At 36.2% G+C, this 14,715-nt stretch overlaps 1 protein-coding gene across 1 annotated transcript in view; it reads left to right on the forward strand.

Annotated features, from left to right (window-relative positions):
• Window positions 1-14,715, forward strand: part of RANBP9 (RAN binding protein 9) — a 91,185-nt gene that overhangs the window by 39,786 nt on the left and 36,684 nt on the right. Inside the window, exons 3-4 of the mRNA XM_040460458.1 lie at window positions 13,447-13,499; window positions 14,362-14,529. Of these exons, the coding sequence (XP_040316392.1) occupies window positions 13,451-13,499; window positions 14,362-14,529 (217 nt within the window). The 5' untranslated portion in view covers window positions 13,447-13,450. The remainder of the gene's footprint in view (window positions 1-13,446; window positions 13,500-14,361; window positions 14,530-14,715) is intronic.

A 14,715-nucleotide genomic window follows, 5' to 3' on the forward strand; every position in this document is an offset into this window, starting at 1 on the left:
TATTGTTATGAAATGCTCTTTAGTTCTGATAGTTTTCCTTGTTAAATCTGCTTTGAAATTAATATAGCTAGTCCTGCTTTCTTTTGATTGGTATTAGCACGGTATGCCTTTCTCTGTCCCTTTACTTTCCATCTATGTGTGTACCTATATTTAATGTGGGTTTCTTGTAGATGCTATATACTTTGGCCTTGTTTTCTTATCCAAACTGGCAGTTTTCTTAATTGATATATTTCGACCTCTCACATTGAAACTGACTGTTGTAGCTGGATTAGTGTCAGTGCTATTTGTACTTGTCTTCTGTTCATTGCGTTTGTTCCTTGTTGCCTTTATTCAAAAGAAAAATCTGCTTTCTTCCTCCTCCGGTTTTAATTGAGCATTTTTTTATGATTGCATTTTCTCTCCTAGTTGCCTCAGAGTTTGCACTAGTCATTTTCATGAGTATAAGTCCATTTTCGAAAACCACTTTACCATTTTACAGGTAGTACAGGTTCTTTATTACATTATAACCACTTCCTCCCTCCCATCTCATATAATACTGCTCTCACTCATTTCACTTGTCCGTAAACTGTAATTACCCAATTTATTGTCGCTGTTTTTATTTCCAACAGTTAAGATCAATTCAGAATGAGAAGAATGCAAGGTTTTATCATATCTTCATTTATTTCTTGCCTGATTCTTTCTTTATGTGGATCTGAGTTTCTCCCCAATACTTTTTCCTTCTCTCCGAAGAACTTTTAATATTTTTTGCAAGGCAAGTCTGTTGGCAGTTCTTGGGAGTTTTTGATTGGCTAATAAAGTATTTGTCCTTAACCTCTTAAGGATAATTTTGCTGGACACCGAATTTTAGGGGAATAGTTGTTTTCTTTCAGCGTTCAGGTATGTCACTACAGTCTCTTCTTGCTTGCGTGGTTTCTGAGAATAAGTCATCATGTAATTCCTAATCCTTTTTCCTTATAGGTGAGGTTTTGTTTTGTTGTGCCCTTAGTTTATTTCAAGATTTTCTTTTTTGACTTTCTGAAATTTGAATATAAGCCTGGGTGTTGATGTTTTGGTATTTATCTTGTTTAGTGTTCTGTAACCTTTCTGGAATTTTGGTTTCATGCCGGTCATGAATTTTGGAAAAATTCCCAGCCATTATTACTTAAAATACTCGTTTCTTTCCTCTTCTTTTGGTATCCCCATTATGTGTGTGTTACACCTTTTATATTGGTCCTGCAGTTCTTGTATGTTCTGTTCTGATCTTTTTATTCCTTTTTTTTCTCTTGGCATTTCAGTTTGGGAAGTTCTTAATAACATATCCTTAAGCTCACTGCTGGCTTTCTCAGTTGTGTTTGGTCGAATGATGAACGCATCAAGAGCACTGTTTGTAATAATGTTTTTAACTTCTAGCATTAAAAAAATATATATTTCTTATAGCCTACAGCCTATTAATCACAGTTATCTTAAATTCTTAGTTTGAAAATTCCCAAATCTCTGCCTTGCCTGAGTTTGATTGTGATACTTGCTTTATTTCTCCAGATTGTATTTTTCTTGCTATTTAACATGCAGTGTGATTTTTGTTGTTGTTGTTGAGAATGTTGCATGATTTATTGGGTAATAGAAATTTAGGTAAATAGATCTTTATGTGATGTTTTATACCGTGGCTAGGAGTCAAGTTGTGTTTAATGTTTCCTTGGTGTATGTATTGTTTGACTGTGTCAGGGGCTTCATTTTTCTCTGGTTTCCTTGTTTTTGTTGCCACTCTTATTTGGGGTTTCCCTAGAAACTCCTTAAATAGAGTCTGTGTCTTGCACCTCTGTCAGTTGTAATTGACTGTTACAGTGTTACACTAGAGCCTTGCTGATGTGATAAGGTACCAGGGAAAGGCAGCGGTCTGTGATTTAATGACTAAATCTCAGTTGTTATAGTGGACTAGTGTCCCTTTCCTGTGAATTTCAGAAGAATTTTAGTCTTTTCTTTTTTTTTTAACCCCTTCTCTTCAGTCAGGAAGGCTAACAAGAACTGGCGTTGTCTAAATGCTCTTTTTCTAATTCAAATAAGGTTCTGATAAAGTAGTTTCTCTTGAAGGCAGGTCTTTGTTAAAGGGGACACACTGCTCTGGGTGTTATCTCTGAATGGTTACTTTTCCCCTTCCCGTGGACAGAACTGAAGAGCTCTTCTTGCTCCTGGGTGATACCCTGGTGACAAGGTAAAACTCATCCAAGTGTGGAGGCTTCTGGAAGACTGGGCCATCAGCAGTTTTAAAGCTTCAAGCTAGTTTATACTCTGCCTTCAGGAATTCATGGTTACCTTTTAGTTTTTGAAAATTTGTTTGTTTTGAGAGAGAGAGAGAGAGAGAGAGTGTGTGTGTGTGTGTGCGCGCGCGTGTTGAGGAGGGGAGAGAGAGAATCCCGAGCAGGCTCTGCGCTGTCAGTGAAGAGCCGGACGTGGGGCTCAATCTCAGAAACCATGAGATCATGACCTGAGCTGAAATCAGGAGTCAGACAAACTTAACCAACTGAGCCACCCAGGTGGTATTCCTACCAGTTACCGTCTTCAGAGACTCCTGCTCATGGTAAGCTCTGATTCTCTGTAATCACACAGCGTCGTAGCCTTTTTATTTGTTCACCTTTTTTTTCTTGTTGTGCGGAAGGGAGTGACAAGTTCCAAGCTCTTTACATATTCGCGCTGCAAACAAAAGTCCTTTCGTTTATGTTTTAATGAGAATCTTACTGAGACATTACTCATAGTTATAAAAATTCACCCTTAAAAGCATGAAGTTAGGTAGTTTTTAGCATATTCACGGAATTGTGCAATCCTCACCACTGTTTAATTTTAGAACATTTTCATGGCGCGAAAAGAAATCCTGTACTCCTCAGCAGTCCCTTCTCCTGATCATAGGCAACCACTTGCCTATTTTGTTTCCACGGATTTACCTACACCCTGGGCGTTTCATATAAATGGAATCATACAACACGTGACCTTTGTTTCTGGCTTATTTATCTTAACATAATGTTTTCAGAGTTGATTTCTGCTGCAGCATTTGTCAGTATTCCATTCCTTTTTCTTGTCAAATAATATTCCATTATAAGGATATGTCACATTGTGTTTATTCATCAGTAGGTGGAAACACATTTCTGGCTATTTGGAATGATGCTGTTATGAACATTTGTATCATGTTTCTGTGTGGATATGTTTTTGTTTCTCCTGGGTAGATAACCAGGAGTTGAATTGCTGGGTCAGAAAGAAACTCAATGATACCCATTTCAAGAAACTTCCAGACAGTTTTCCAAAGTGACTGCACTGTTTTACCTCGTCACCAACTGTGAAAGTTCTAAACGCTCATTCATGATTCTAGTGTATTCTTGATTCTCGTCCTTGTGGGGTGTGTGAAGTGAGATCTCATAATGATTTCGATTTGTATTCCTTTAATGACTAGTGATATGGAGCATCACTTCATGTACTTATTGGCTATTTGTATATTTTCATTGGAGAAATGTCTGTTCAGGTCCTCTGGCCATATTTTAGTTGGGTTTTCTTTTTTAATTTTTTTTTTTCAACGTTTTATTTATTTTTGGGACACAGAGAGACAGAGCATGAACGGGCGAGGGGCGCAGAGAGAGGGAGACACAGAATCGGAAACAGGCTCCAGGCTCTGAGCCATCAGCCCAGAGCCCGACGCGGGGCTCGAACTCACGGACCGCGAGATCGTGACCTGGCTGAAGTCGGACGCTTAACCGACTGCGCCACCCAGGCGCCCCAGTTGGGTTTTCTTTTTATTGCTAAGTTGTAAGAGTTGTTTGTGTGTTCTGAATACAAGTCCCTGACAGCTTATTTGCATATATCTTATCCTGTTTTAAATTCCTAAACAATATTCTTCAAAGCACAAAAGTTTTATATTTTTATGAAGTCCAGTTTATCTTTTTGTGGTTGTTACTTGTGTTTTTGGTATAATATCTAAGAAACTATTGCCTAATCCGAGGTTATGAAGATTTACTCTGGTGTTTTTGTCTAAGAGTTTTTATGTTCTCTAATTTATTTTGAGTTACATTTTATATATGGTGTCGAGGTATGGCTTTGTTTTCATTCTTTTGCCTAGATGCATCTAGTCCCTGCATCAGTTGTGGAAAGACTATTGTCTTTTCCATCCAATTTCCATTAAATCAAAGACTTGTTTTTTCCATGAAATTGTCTTCTCTCTCTTATCCTAATCACTTGGCCATAAACATAAGGGTTAATTTCTAAACTCTCAGTTCTGTTGCATTAATACATATGTCTGTTCTTAAGCCAGTAATAATACACTGTCCTAAGTACTGTAACTTTATAGCGAGTTCTAACACTGAAGTGTGAGTCCACCAAGTTTTTTTGTTTTGTTTTGTTTTTCCAGATAGATCAGTTCTCCTGGGCCCTGTTGCATTTCCAGGTGAATTTCAGGATCAGTTTCTCCATTTCTGCTGAAAAGCAAGTTAGAATTTTGATAAGGATTGCCTTGAATCTCTAGATTAATTAGGACAGCATTGCCATCTTACCAGTATTTACAGTATTCTTTCAATCTGTGAATGTGGGTGTCTTTCCATTTATTTAGATGTTCTTTAATTTCTTTCAGTAACGTTTTGTAGTTTTTGGCGTTCAAGTCTTGCACTTTTTTGTTAATTTTATTTCTAGATATTCTTTGATTCTGTTGTAAATGAAATTTTCTTAAATTTATTTTCAAATTGTTGCTAGAGAGTAGAAATAAAACTGATTTTTGCATATCGAACTTGTATCCTGCAGTATTACTGAACTTGTTTAATAGTTTTTTGGTAAGGATTCTGAGGATTTTTTATGTATAAAATTGTGTTGTATGTGACTAGGGTATGTTTCTTCCTAACTTTACAATACGGATGTCTTTTCTTTTTCTTGCCTTATTGCCCAAGCTAGAACCTCCAGTCCTGTGTTGAATAGAAAGGGTAAAAGGGGTTATCCTTTTCTTGTTCCTGATTTTAAGGGGAAAGCATTTAGCCTTTTACCATTAAGTATGATGTTAGCTGTGGATTTTTTGTAATAGATACTTTTTACCGGGTTAGGAGGTTCCCCTTTATTCCTGACTTGTTGAGTGTTTTTGTAAAGAAGGGATGTTGGATTTTGTCTAATTCTTTTTCTGTGTCAGGGATCAAGTTGTTTTTATTCTCTATTCTGCAAGTATGGTGTATTACATTGATTATGTTTCGAAGCCAACCTGCATTTCTAGGATAAATTTCTCTTGTTCATGATGTACAGTCCTTTTCTGTGTGTTGCCAAATTTGGTTTCCTAGTCGAAGATTTGAGCATCTATATTTGTAAAGGATATTTTCTCTTGTTTTCTTGTGGTATCTGCTTGATTTTGACAACAGGGTAACATTGGCCCTGTAGAATTAGCTAGAAACTGTTACAAATTTGCAGGGAGGAGTCTGAGGATTGGTGATCAGTTTTCTTTATGTTTGGTAGAACTCACCAGTGAGGCCATCTGAGCATGGGCTTTTCTTTGTGGCAAGTTTTAAGATTGCTATTCAGTTTTGGTAGTTTATGACTTTTTAGGGATTTGTCCATTTTAAATAGTTTCCGTAGTATGTTGCTATATAGTTTTTCACAGTATTTTCTTATAATTCTTTTTATTTCCTTAAAATCTTTTGTTACTTTGGTAGTAATTACCGCTCTTTTGTTGCTGCTTTTGTTGAGTCTTTTTCTTTCGTAGTAGAACCACCTTTTGGATTCAGTGAGTCTGTTGCTTTTCTGGTCTTTTTTGTATTTATTTCTGCTCTAATCTTTTAATCCCATTGCTTGCTTGGGTTTGTTAGTTTTGGGGGGTTTTTGTTTTGTTTTAATTTTCTAGTTTCTCAGTGTAGAAAGTTGGATTATTCATTAAGATCTATTTCTTTTTTTTTTTTCTCAAGATTTTATTTTTAAGTAAACTCTACACCCAACAAGGAGCTTGAACTTACAACCCCAAGATAAGAGTCGTGCACTCTTATCAACTGAGCCAGCCAGGTGCCCTGAGATATTTCTTTTTTTAAAATATAGGAAAGTGCAGCTATAAATTTCCTTCCAAGTACTACGTTAGATGCATCCCATAAGTTTTGGTGTATTATGTTTTCATTTTCCTTCATTTCTAAGTATTTTCTAATTTCCATTGTGGTTTCTTTGTGAATTTTTAGAAATGTGTTTAGCTTCCACATATTTGTGTACATTCCAATTTTTATTGTATTTATGAGTACTTTAAATTTTTTTAGTGTTCATTTATTTATTGAGAGAGAGAGAGAGAGAGAGAGAGAGAGAGCGTGCGCACGTGTGTGCACAGGGGAGGAGCAGAGGGAGAGAGAATCCCAAGCAGCCTCGGTGCTGTCGGTGCAGAGCCGACGCGGGGCTCGATCTCATGAAAGGTGAGATCGTAACCTGAGCCGAAATCAAGAGTCAGACACTTAACCAACTGAGCTACCTAGTACCCCATGTTTGTGATTTCTAATTTAATTTCTTTGTGGTTGGAGAATATGCTGTGTATGATTTCAATTATTTTAAATTTACAGGGGCTTGTTTTAGGGCCTGGAGATTCTTCTGTGTGCTCTTGAGAAGCATGTCTCACCATGGTTGGTGGAGAGTTCTATAGATGTCTGTTGGTTCTGGTTGGTTTACAGTTGTGTTCAAGTTTGCATTTCCTTGTTGATCCTCTGATTGTTGTTGATCCTCTGATCCTCTGATTGTTCCATCCATCATTCAAAGTGAGTTATTGAAATTTTCAGCCATTATTGTGACTTGTGTATTTCTTTTAATTCTTGGAGTCTTCATTTTAAATAGGGCTCTCTTGGTAGGCTTGTTATTTGTGTATAATTGTTATGTTTTCTTGATGTATTGACCCTTTTATCATGATAAAATGTATCCTTTTGTTCCTAGTAGCAGCTTTTGTCTTAAGGTCTATTTTGTCTGGTATTAGTAATAGATTACTTAATTTCTTGTTTGATTACTATTTAGTATGTCTTTTTTCCTTCCTTTTATTTTCATCTTGTGTGTTCAAATCTAAAGTGTTCCCCATAGACAATATGTCATTGTTTGTTTGTTTTTTTAATGAAAAACACTGTTCTATGAGTCTCTACCTCTGAATTGGATGACTTTATCCATTTGTGTTTCTTGTCATTGCTGATAACGTCGGACTTAAGTCTGCCATTTTGATATTTATTACATGTGTTGTATCTTTTTGTTTCTGTGCTCTTCCATTATTGCTTTTGTGTGAATTAGATGTTTTCTAGTATACCTCTCAATTTCATTGTGGTTTCTTTTCTGTAGTTTCTGAGTTATTTTCTTAGTGGTTGCTCTGGAGGATTACTCAGATAATACCTTAACATAAAAATATAATTTGGATTAATACCAACTTAATTCCCATAGTATGTTAAATTTTGCTTCCTAATATATCTAATTTCTTCCTTCTTTTCACTGTTATTGTCTTAAAATTTTATCTGTATGCAATTTAAACCTAAAGAGTTATAGTTATTGCTTTTATGTTTTTTATGTAGGAGAAGAGAGTTAGAAACAACCATTCATACCTTCTTTTGTATTTACCTATGTAGTTATCTGTATTGATGTCCTTGCTTTGTATGGATTTGAGTTAGTCTCTAGTTTCCTTTCTTTTATCCCTTATCATTTCTTATGCAGGTTTGTTAGTGACAAGCTTCCAGTTTTTGTTTATTTTGGAATATCTCAGTTTCTCTGTTTTTGAAACATAGTTTTGCTCTATATAGAATTCTTGCTTTACAGAGTTTGCTTTTTCAGCATTGCCAAACGTCATCCCACTGCCTCTGGCTTCCATGGTCTCTGATGAGAAGTCTGTTGTGTGTCTAATGAGTTAAGTAGCATTAACTAAACAAAGCAAGAATGGTGCCATTCTTGTGGAGTGAGTGACAAAAATGTGGGAAGAGGTAAACGGGCTTTAAAAGTTTTGTGTTACATTGTCATCATGTAATAAATATACTAATTCAGTCAAGAATATGTGTGTTAAAGATGCATTTCTTAACACATGGTGTTCATTGATACACTGTCAAAACATACAGCAGAAAGCTAATAACAAAGGGTAAATATAGAAAAATACAAAGAACGTAGAAAAGGATGAATGGAGAGAACAGATGGGAAATTAACAAGCTAATTGACTTAAACCTTAAACCTATAGTAGGAATATAAACTAATCTTCTTAGTCTCTGTTATTTGATATTTGGTGCAACCATTATTTTTAAAATATTAATAACTATAATTTGAAATTGATATATTGATCTGAAAAATTTTTATAGCCATTTCCTTTGCTAAACACAGAGTATCACAATACTAAGTTTCTTATTCATTGGAGCTCCTGGGTGGCTCAGGCAATTAAACATTTGACTTTGGCTCAGGTCATGATCTCACAATTTGTGAGTTTGAGCCCCACATGGGGCTCTGTGCTGACTGACAGCTCAGAGCGTGAAGTCTGCTTCAGATTCTGTGTCTCCCTCTCTCTCTCTCTCTCTGCCCCTCCCCCCTCATGTTCTGTCTCTCTCAAAAATAAATATTATTAAAAAATAATAAAAAATAAATTTCTTGTTCATGTACTTTAAAAATCTTGACACTCCCTCATTGCTATGTAATTCGAACTTGCTTTTATATGTCCTGCCACACCTCAAACATCTACCAACTCTGTTGGTTCACTGCCTGTTACAAGCCACACCCATCCACATCTGCTGTTACAGATTTGCCCGTCAAAGAACTTTCCTTCCACCACTTCACAATAAACCACAAGCTACAGTCCTGTGCCATCCACTTCCCCAAGTGAACTTCAAGTCTTTTTCAGTGCAGGATGCTATATTTATTGTTGTGTTTATGTATTTTAATCAATTTAGCTTGTGTAAAAATTTTTTTTTGAAAAAAAATTTTTAATTGGGTTCTTCACTGTCTTTTTTAAATGTGTTACTGCTAGAGTTTTGGAATGCCATGCTCTTACCCCATTTTTTCCCATAAGCCCTGTGGTTTTTATTGCATGATTTTGTATAGTGCAGTGAATTTAAGGAACTTAAATGTGATAATATAATGAGATCCCCTCCCCAGTTTCTGCATTTATAGGTATTTTACTGTGAAATAAAATTTTCTTATTTTCATGTGAGAAATGCACGAGCATGCAGCTCAGTGTTCCTGTGACAGTAATAGGTTTTTTGTTTTTTTGTTTTTTTTTCTGGCTGCTTTCACTATTTCACTTTGTTCTTAGTTTTCAGCAGTTTGGCTTGTGACTTGTGCATAGGTGTGCTTTTCTTTGTGTTTAACCTGTATTTAACCTGTTGGTTATTGAATCTATAAATGCTTTTCCCAGATTTGGGAGATTTTTCTCAGATTTTTTAACCCATTTTCTCTTTCTCCTTGTGGGAATCGGGTTACATGTATGTTAGACCTTTGGATACTGCCTTAGGCAACTCTTTTTTTCCCCCCATTTTTTCTCTCTGTTCTTCAGATCGCTCTTGTCTTCATGTTTACTTAACTCATTTTGCCATTTCCAGTGTGCCGTTAAGTATGTAAGTGCTTATTTCAGGTATTTTTCAGCTCTAGAATTTTTGGGTTTTTTTTTTATTGTTTCTTCTTTGTTGAAATGATTACAAGCATATTTCCCTTTACGTCCTTGAGCATTGTAACAAGAGTTGCTTTAAATTCTTTATATTTTGGGGCGCCTGGGTGGCGCAGTCGGTTGAGCGTCCGACTTCAGCCAGGTCACGATCTCGCGGTCCGTGAGTTCGAGCCCCGCGTCGGGCTCTGCTGACAGCTCAGAGCCTGGAGCCTGTTTCCGATTCTGTGTCTCCCTCTCTCTCTGCCCCTCCCCCATTCATGCTCTGTCTCTCTCTGTCCCAAAAATAAAAATAAAAACGTTGTAAATTCTTTATATTTTAATTTCAACCACTCCATCATCTCAGGGTCATTCGGTTTTTTGTTTCTTTTCTCTTGAATATGGGTTATGTTTTCCTGTGTCTTTATATGTAAAGTACCTTTAATTGTATTCTAGCGTGTTAGGTATGGATTATAGAATTTTAAAATAATAGTATTTTGAGGAATTATTTTTAGTTACATATGTCATCATTTTTTGTGCTGATTATTGTTTCTTTGACCCTTGCATTTCTTCTGTTGTGTTTTGTTTTGTTTTGTTTTTACTTTTTCACTTTCTGGTAAAGCAGATCTTGAAGTAGTTCTTTTGTGAGGGTCTGTGGATAGTAAAACTGTTAGCTTTTTAGTGTCTCTAAATACCTTATGTTGCCCTCATTTTCAGTGCAACTTGATCTGGGCATTAAGTTCTAGGTTCTTTACCTTAAGTTCTAGACTGTTCTTTACCCTTAGTGCTTTGTGCCATTGTTTATTGCCATCAACTGCCGCTGGGGCAAAATCTGCTGTCAGTCTAATGGTCTTTTCTTGGAGGGACATTAGCTGCATCTTCCCTTTGGAAGCTTTTAGGATTGTTACCGATATTCTGCAGTGTGTCCGCATGCGGGTTTATTTTTATCTTCTTCAGTGTATATGCGCTTTCAATTCAACAATAATAGTTTTCAGTTGTGGAAAATTAGCTACCTATCTTAATAAACACTGATGTTCTGCTTTAATTTTCCGTGCTAATGGCTCCTTTTTCCTTTTACGTATCCTAAATGTCCTTTTTAAATTGTTCCCTCTGTCTTAATTGTCCACTTATTTGTGTCATCTAGAATGAATTCTTGTTGCAGTTGTATTTATTTCCTTGGCCTATGTTTGGTATATCCTATAGGCTTTTGCTTTTGTAGTCTCATTTTGATTAGAAAATTTAAAGTTTCTCTTCATTTTGTGCATCTTTTTCTATCCTGATTTTCTCCTTATGACAGTTTGTACTTTCTCACCCCTGGGCCCCCAAACAAAAGCAGGGAGAAGAGTCTTCCAGGTCTCTCTTCAGGGGGATTGGCAGCCTGGCAGATTCGGTCCCTGATCATTCAACAGCTTTGTTCAGGTTTAGTCAGGAGGCTACTGCTAGCCTCATCTAGGCCACAGTGTCCAGTAGGCTTAAGCCAGGGCAACAAGTGGTATCAGTATTTTCTTCTCTTCCTTTCAGGAGCGGAAGCCTGTCCCAGTCTTTGGTCTTAAGCGGTGAGCACGGCTGATGTGCCTCCTGGGGAGCATTTTTAGTCGTCGCTTTCCCAGAAGGGGAAACTCGTAGCCGTTAATGGGTGCTCCTAGACCCAGAACCTTGCAGGTCTGCCGTCGTGTCCCTGCTCGCAGCTTCATGCTTCTTCTCAAACACTTAAGTCTTGTACTTTATTAAGTCTTTTATTTCTCCCAGTACTTGCATTGCATGTAAAATACGTGCAATACTCTCAAAATCATTCTAGTTTTGAAAATCCATTGGGAATCTTTCTTAAATCTTATTACATGTATATATTAATTTTAGAAACATAGTCTTTTTTTGTACTGTCAGGCTATCCAAATACATAGTATATCCATGTATTTATAGCTTTTATTTTAATATATTGTTTTCATGCCGTGGGACTCCTGTTTTATGATTTCTGTAGTCTTGTGACTGTATATTTACACACACCACTTTTTTTTCTCTGGTTACTACTCAAAGAGAAATGTAAATGTTGGTCTCATATCTAGTCACTTTGCCAAAATAATTATAGTTGACCTCTGAACAACACGGGTCTGAAACTGCATGGGTACACTTATATGCAGATATTTTTCAATAAATGCAGCACGGTAGATGTATTTTTTCTTCCTTATGATTTCCTTGACATTTTCTTTCTTTAGACACTTACAACTGTACTGTAAGAGTACGGTGTATAATGCACATAGCATACAAAATATGTGTCAGCTGACCGTTCATGTTATTGATAAGGCTTCTCTGGTCCATAGCAGACAATTAGTTAGGGAGAATCAAGTTATACTTGGATATTTGACTGCATGGGGGTCAGTATTGCAACTCCCTGCATTGTTCAAGGGTCAACTGTAATTCTAAAAGCTTTTAGTAGACTCTTTGGTTTTCTACGTATATAATCATAGCGACTACAGGTAAAGATTATATCTTTTAATATTATACTAGTTTTTTTTATTGTTTTTATTAAATTATCTGAAAACTTCAAAACAGTGTTTAACAGTTGTAGACAACTCCATGTCCTGATTTTAATGGAAATGGCTTCAGGGTTTACTGTTGAATATCTTCCTGTATTAGAGTTGGGCGGGGGGGTGGAGTGGGGGGGGGGAGTGTGTCATATTTTAGTTTCCTTATACTCTTATTTTGCTTGAGTTTTTATTAGAAATGTAGCTGAAATTGGTCAACTGACATTTTAATGTTTATTTTTGAGAGAGAGCAGGAGCCGGTGAGGTGCAGAGAATGAGGGAGTGGTGGGGGAAGGGGTGGGACATACAGATTTTGAAGCAGGCTCCAGGCTCTGAGCTGTCAGCACAGAGCCCAACGCAGGGCTTGAACTTACCAACCGTGAGATCATGATCTGAGCCGAAGTCGGATGCTTAACCGACTGAGCCACACAAGGCATCCTGTCAAATGCCATTTTAAATCCTGGTGCAATCATAGTCAATTAGCCTTTTAACAAACTGGATTCAGTTTACTGTTTTATTTAGTTGTTGGGTTTTTTTGTGTCCGTATTTACAGGTGTATTGCTTTATACTTTTCCACTTTTCTCCTGTCTTTATAGGTTTTATTAATATTTCATAAGCTTTTAAAAATACTTTTAAGTGTACTTTTATTAAATATTTCAGTTGTTTTTATATGAATTTGACATCCTTTTTTTTCTAAATCTGTATCTGTGTTCCTTTTTTTTTGTGGTCTAGATCTTTACTGTGTCTTTTCAGAAATATGTTTGTTTCCTAATTATTGTTTTCTTATTTTCCACAAGTCCCCCTACACTTTTTATTAGAAGTCTTAATCCTAAATATTTGTGTGGATAAGTTGAAAGGTTTTTCTAGTTGTTAGTAAAGTGCATAATTATTTCTTTTTTTTTTTTTTTTTTATTTAAAAAAAATTTTTTTTTCAACGTTTATTTATTTTTGGGACAGAGAGAGACAGAGCATGAACGGGGGAGGGGCAGAGAGAGAGGGAGACACAGAATCGGAAACAGGCTCCAGGCTCCGAGCCATCAGCCCAGAGCCTGACGCGGGGCTCAAACTCACGGACCGCGAGATCGTGACCTGGCTGAAGTCGGACGCTTAACCGACTGCGCCACCCAGGCGCCCCAGATGCATAATTATTTCTAATAGTTGGGGTGTCTTTATGAATGAGTACTGTAGGAATTTACTGTGAATCTGGGTTTTATTGTGCTTAATATTGTCCTTTTTGCCATTTAATGAATTGTAATAACTTTTGTAGCTGTCCTAGGAGTTTCAACTTGGGCTGGGTTCTGGTGTTTCAAGGTGTTGGGTAATTTTTTTACATATATGGTTATAATAACATGCTTTTCTCCCCCCTACCCCCTTTTTTAACAGTTACATGGGAATTGGTCTTTCTGCTCAAGGTGTGAACATGAATAGACTACCAGGTACTTGTGATTGAATTATAGTACTGTCTTACAACTACTTCTTTCTGGTTAAATTTGAAGTAATAATTTGAAATCGTTAAATACTGATTTTTCTGTGTTTTTAATCACGTGTATTACGAGTTCAAAGTGGAAGCTGAGAGGTTTTAAAAAATTCAAATTTTATGTTATTTAGCAAAACTTACGTGTACTATGCATGTTTTTTGTTTTTTGGTTTTTGGTTTTTTTGCTTGTTTTGTTTTGGTATTTTAACTTCCAGTATATAGTCATATCAACTACTTTAACTATTTTCATGTGATTGGTTGGTTCTCTTTGCTACCCAGCACATTCCTGGCTTTTAACCTGTTGTCATTTGTTTAATGTTCTGGGAATGTAGGCTAATAGGAAAAGTAAACTAAGGAAGGTGTGAAAGTGATTCTTGGATTATATTTTCTGGTATCCACTTATCAATGTTAAAAAATTAATTTGGGGGAAAACTTTTTGAAAATAGAAAAATCTTATATTTTATACTAAATGCTGTGTGTGTGTGTGTGTGTGTGTGTCTAAGCCAAATCAAAGCAAAATTCCTTTGGTCTGTTAGCAAAGGAAATATGCACGGAAAATGTGACTTTTTTTTTTTTAATGGTAGGATCGTGTTTAATGCATGTTTTAGTCTTCTGTGTGGCATATATTCCTTAGTGTTGTGAGCAGTATTTTAATGTAGAAATCATGTGGTGTAATTGTTGGGAATTTAAATGTACATTTGGGAATTTATCTTTGTGCTCTTGTTTGTTGTACCATTCTTGCTTGTTGTAATCTTAGTGAATAGCTCTCGTACAGAGGAACCTGACTTTTCATTGTAAATATACTGGAACTTTCTCTTTAGGCTGGGATAAACATTCATATGGTTATCATGGGGATGATGGACATTCATTTTGTTCTTCTGGAACGGGACAACCTTATGGACCAACTTTTACGACTGGTGATGTCATTGGCTGTTGTGTTAACCTTATCAACAATACCTGCTTCTACACCAAGAATGGACATAGTTTAGGTACTAAGATAATGTATTGCATGTAAAATAACTGAATATTGTGATTATTGTACTTATAGCATTGTAGTCCCATTTATTATGTAGTTCTCTATTATAAATAGTTGCCCGTGGACATTATTTCTTTGTTCCTTACAGGTGGAGGTTGAGGAAACGTTGAAAATTTGTATTCTGTGAAGGCCACATTGT

Source organism: Herpailurus yagouaroundi, unplaced genomic scaffold (assembly GCF_014898765.1).
Source record: "Herpailurus yagouaroundi ecotype Mexico unplaced genomic scaffold, PumYag 250, whole genome shotgun sequence".
Classification (NCBI taxonomy): Eukaryota; Metazoa; Chordata; class Mammalia; order Carnivora; family Felidae; genus Herpailurus; species Herpailurus yagouaroundi.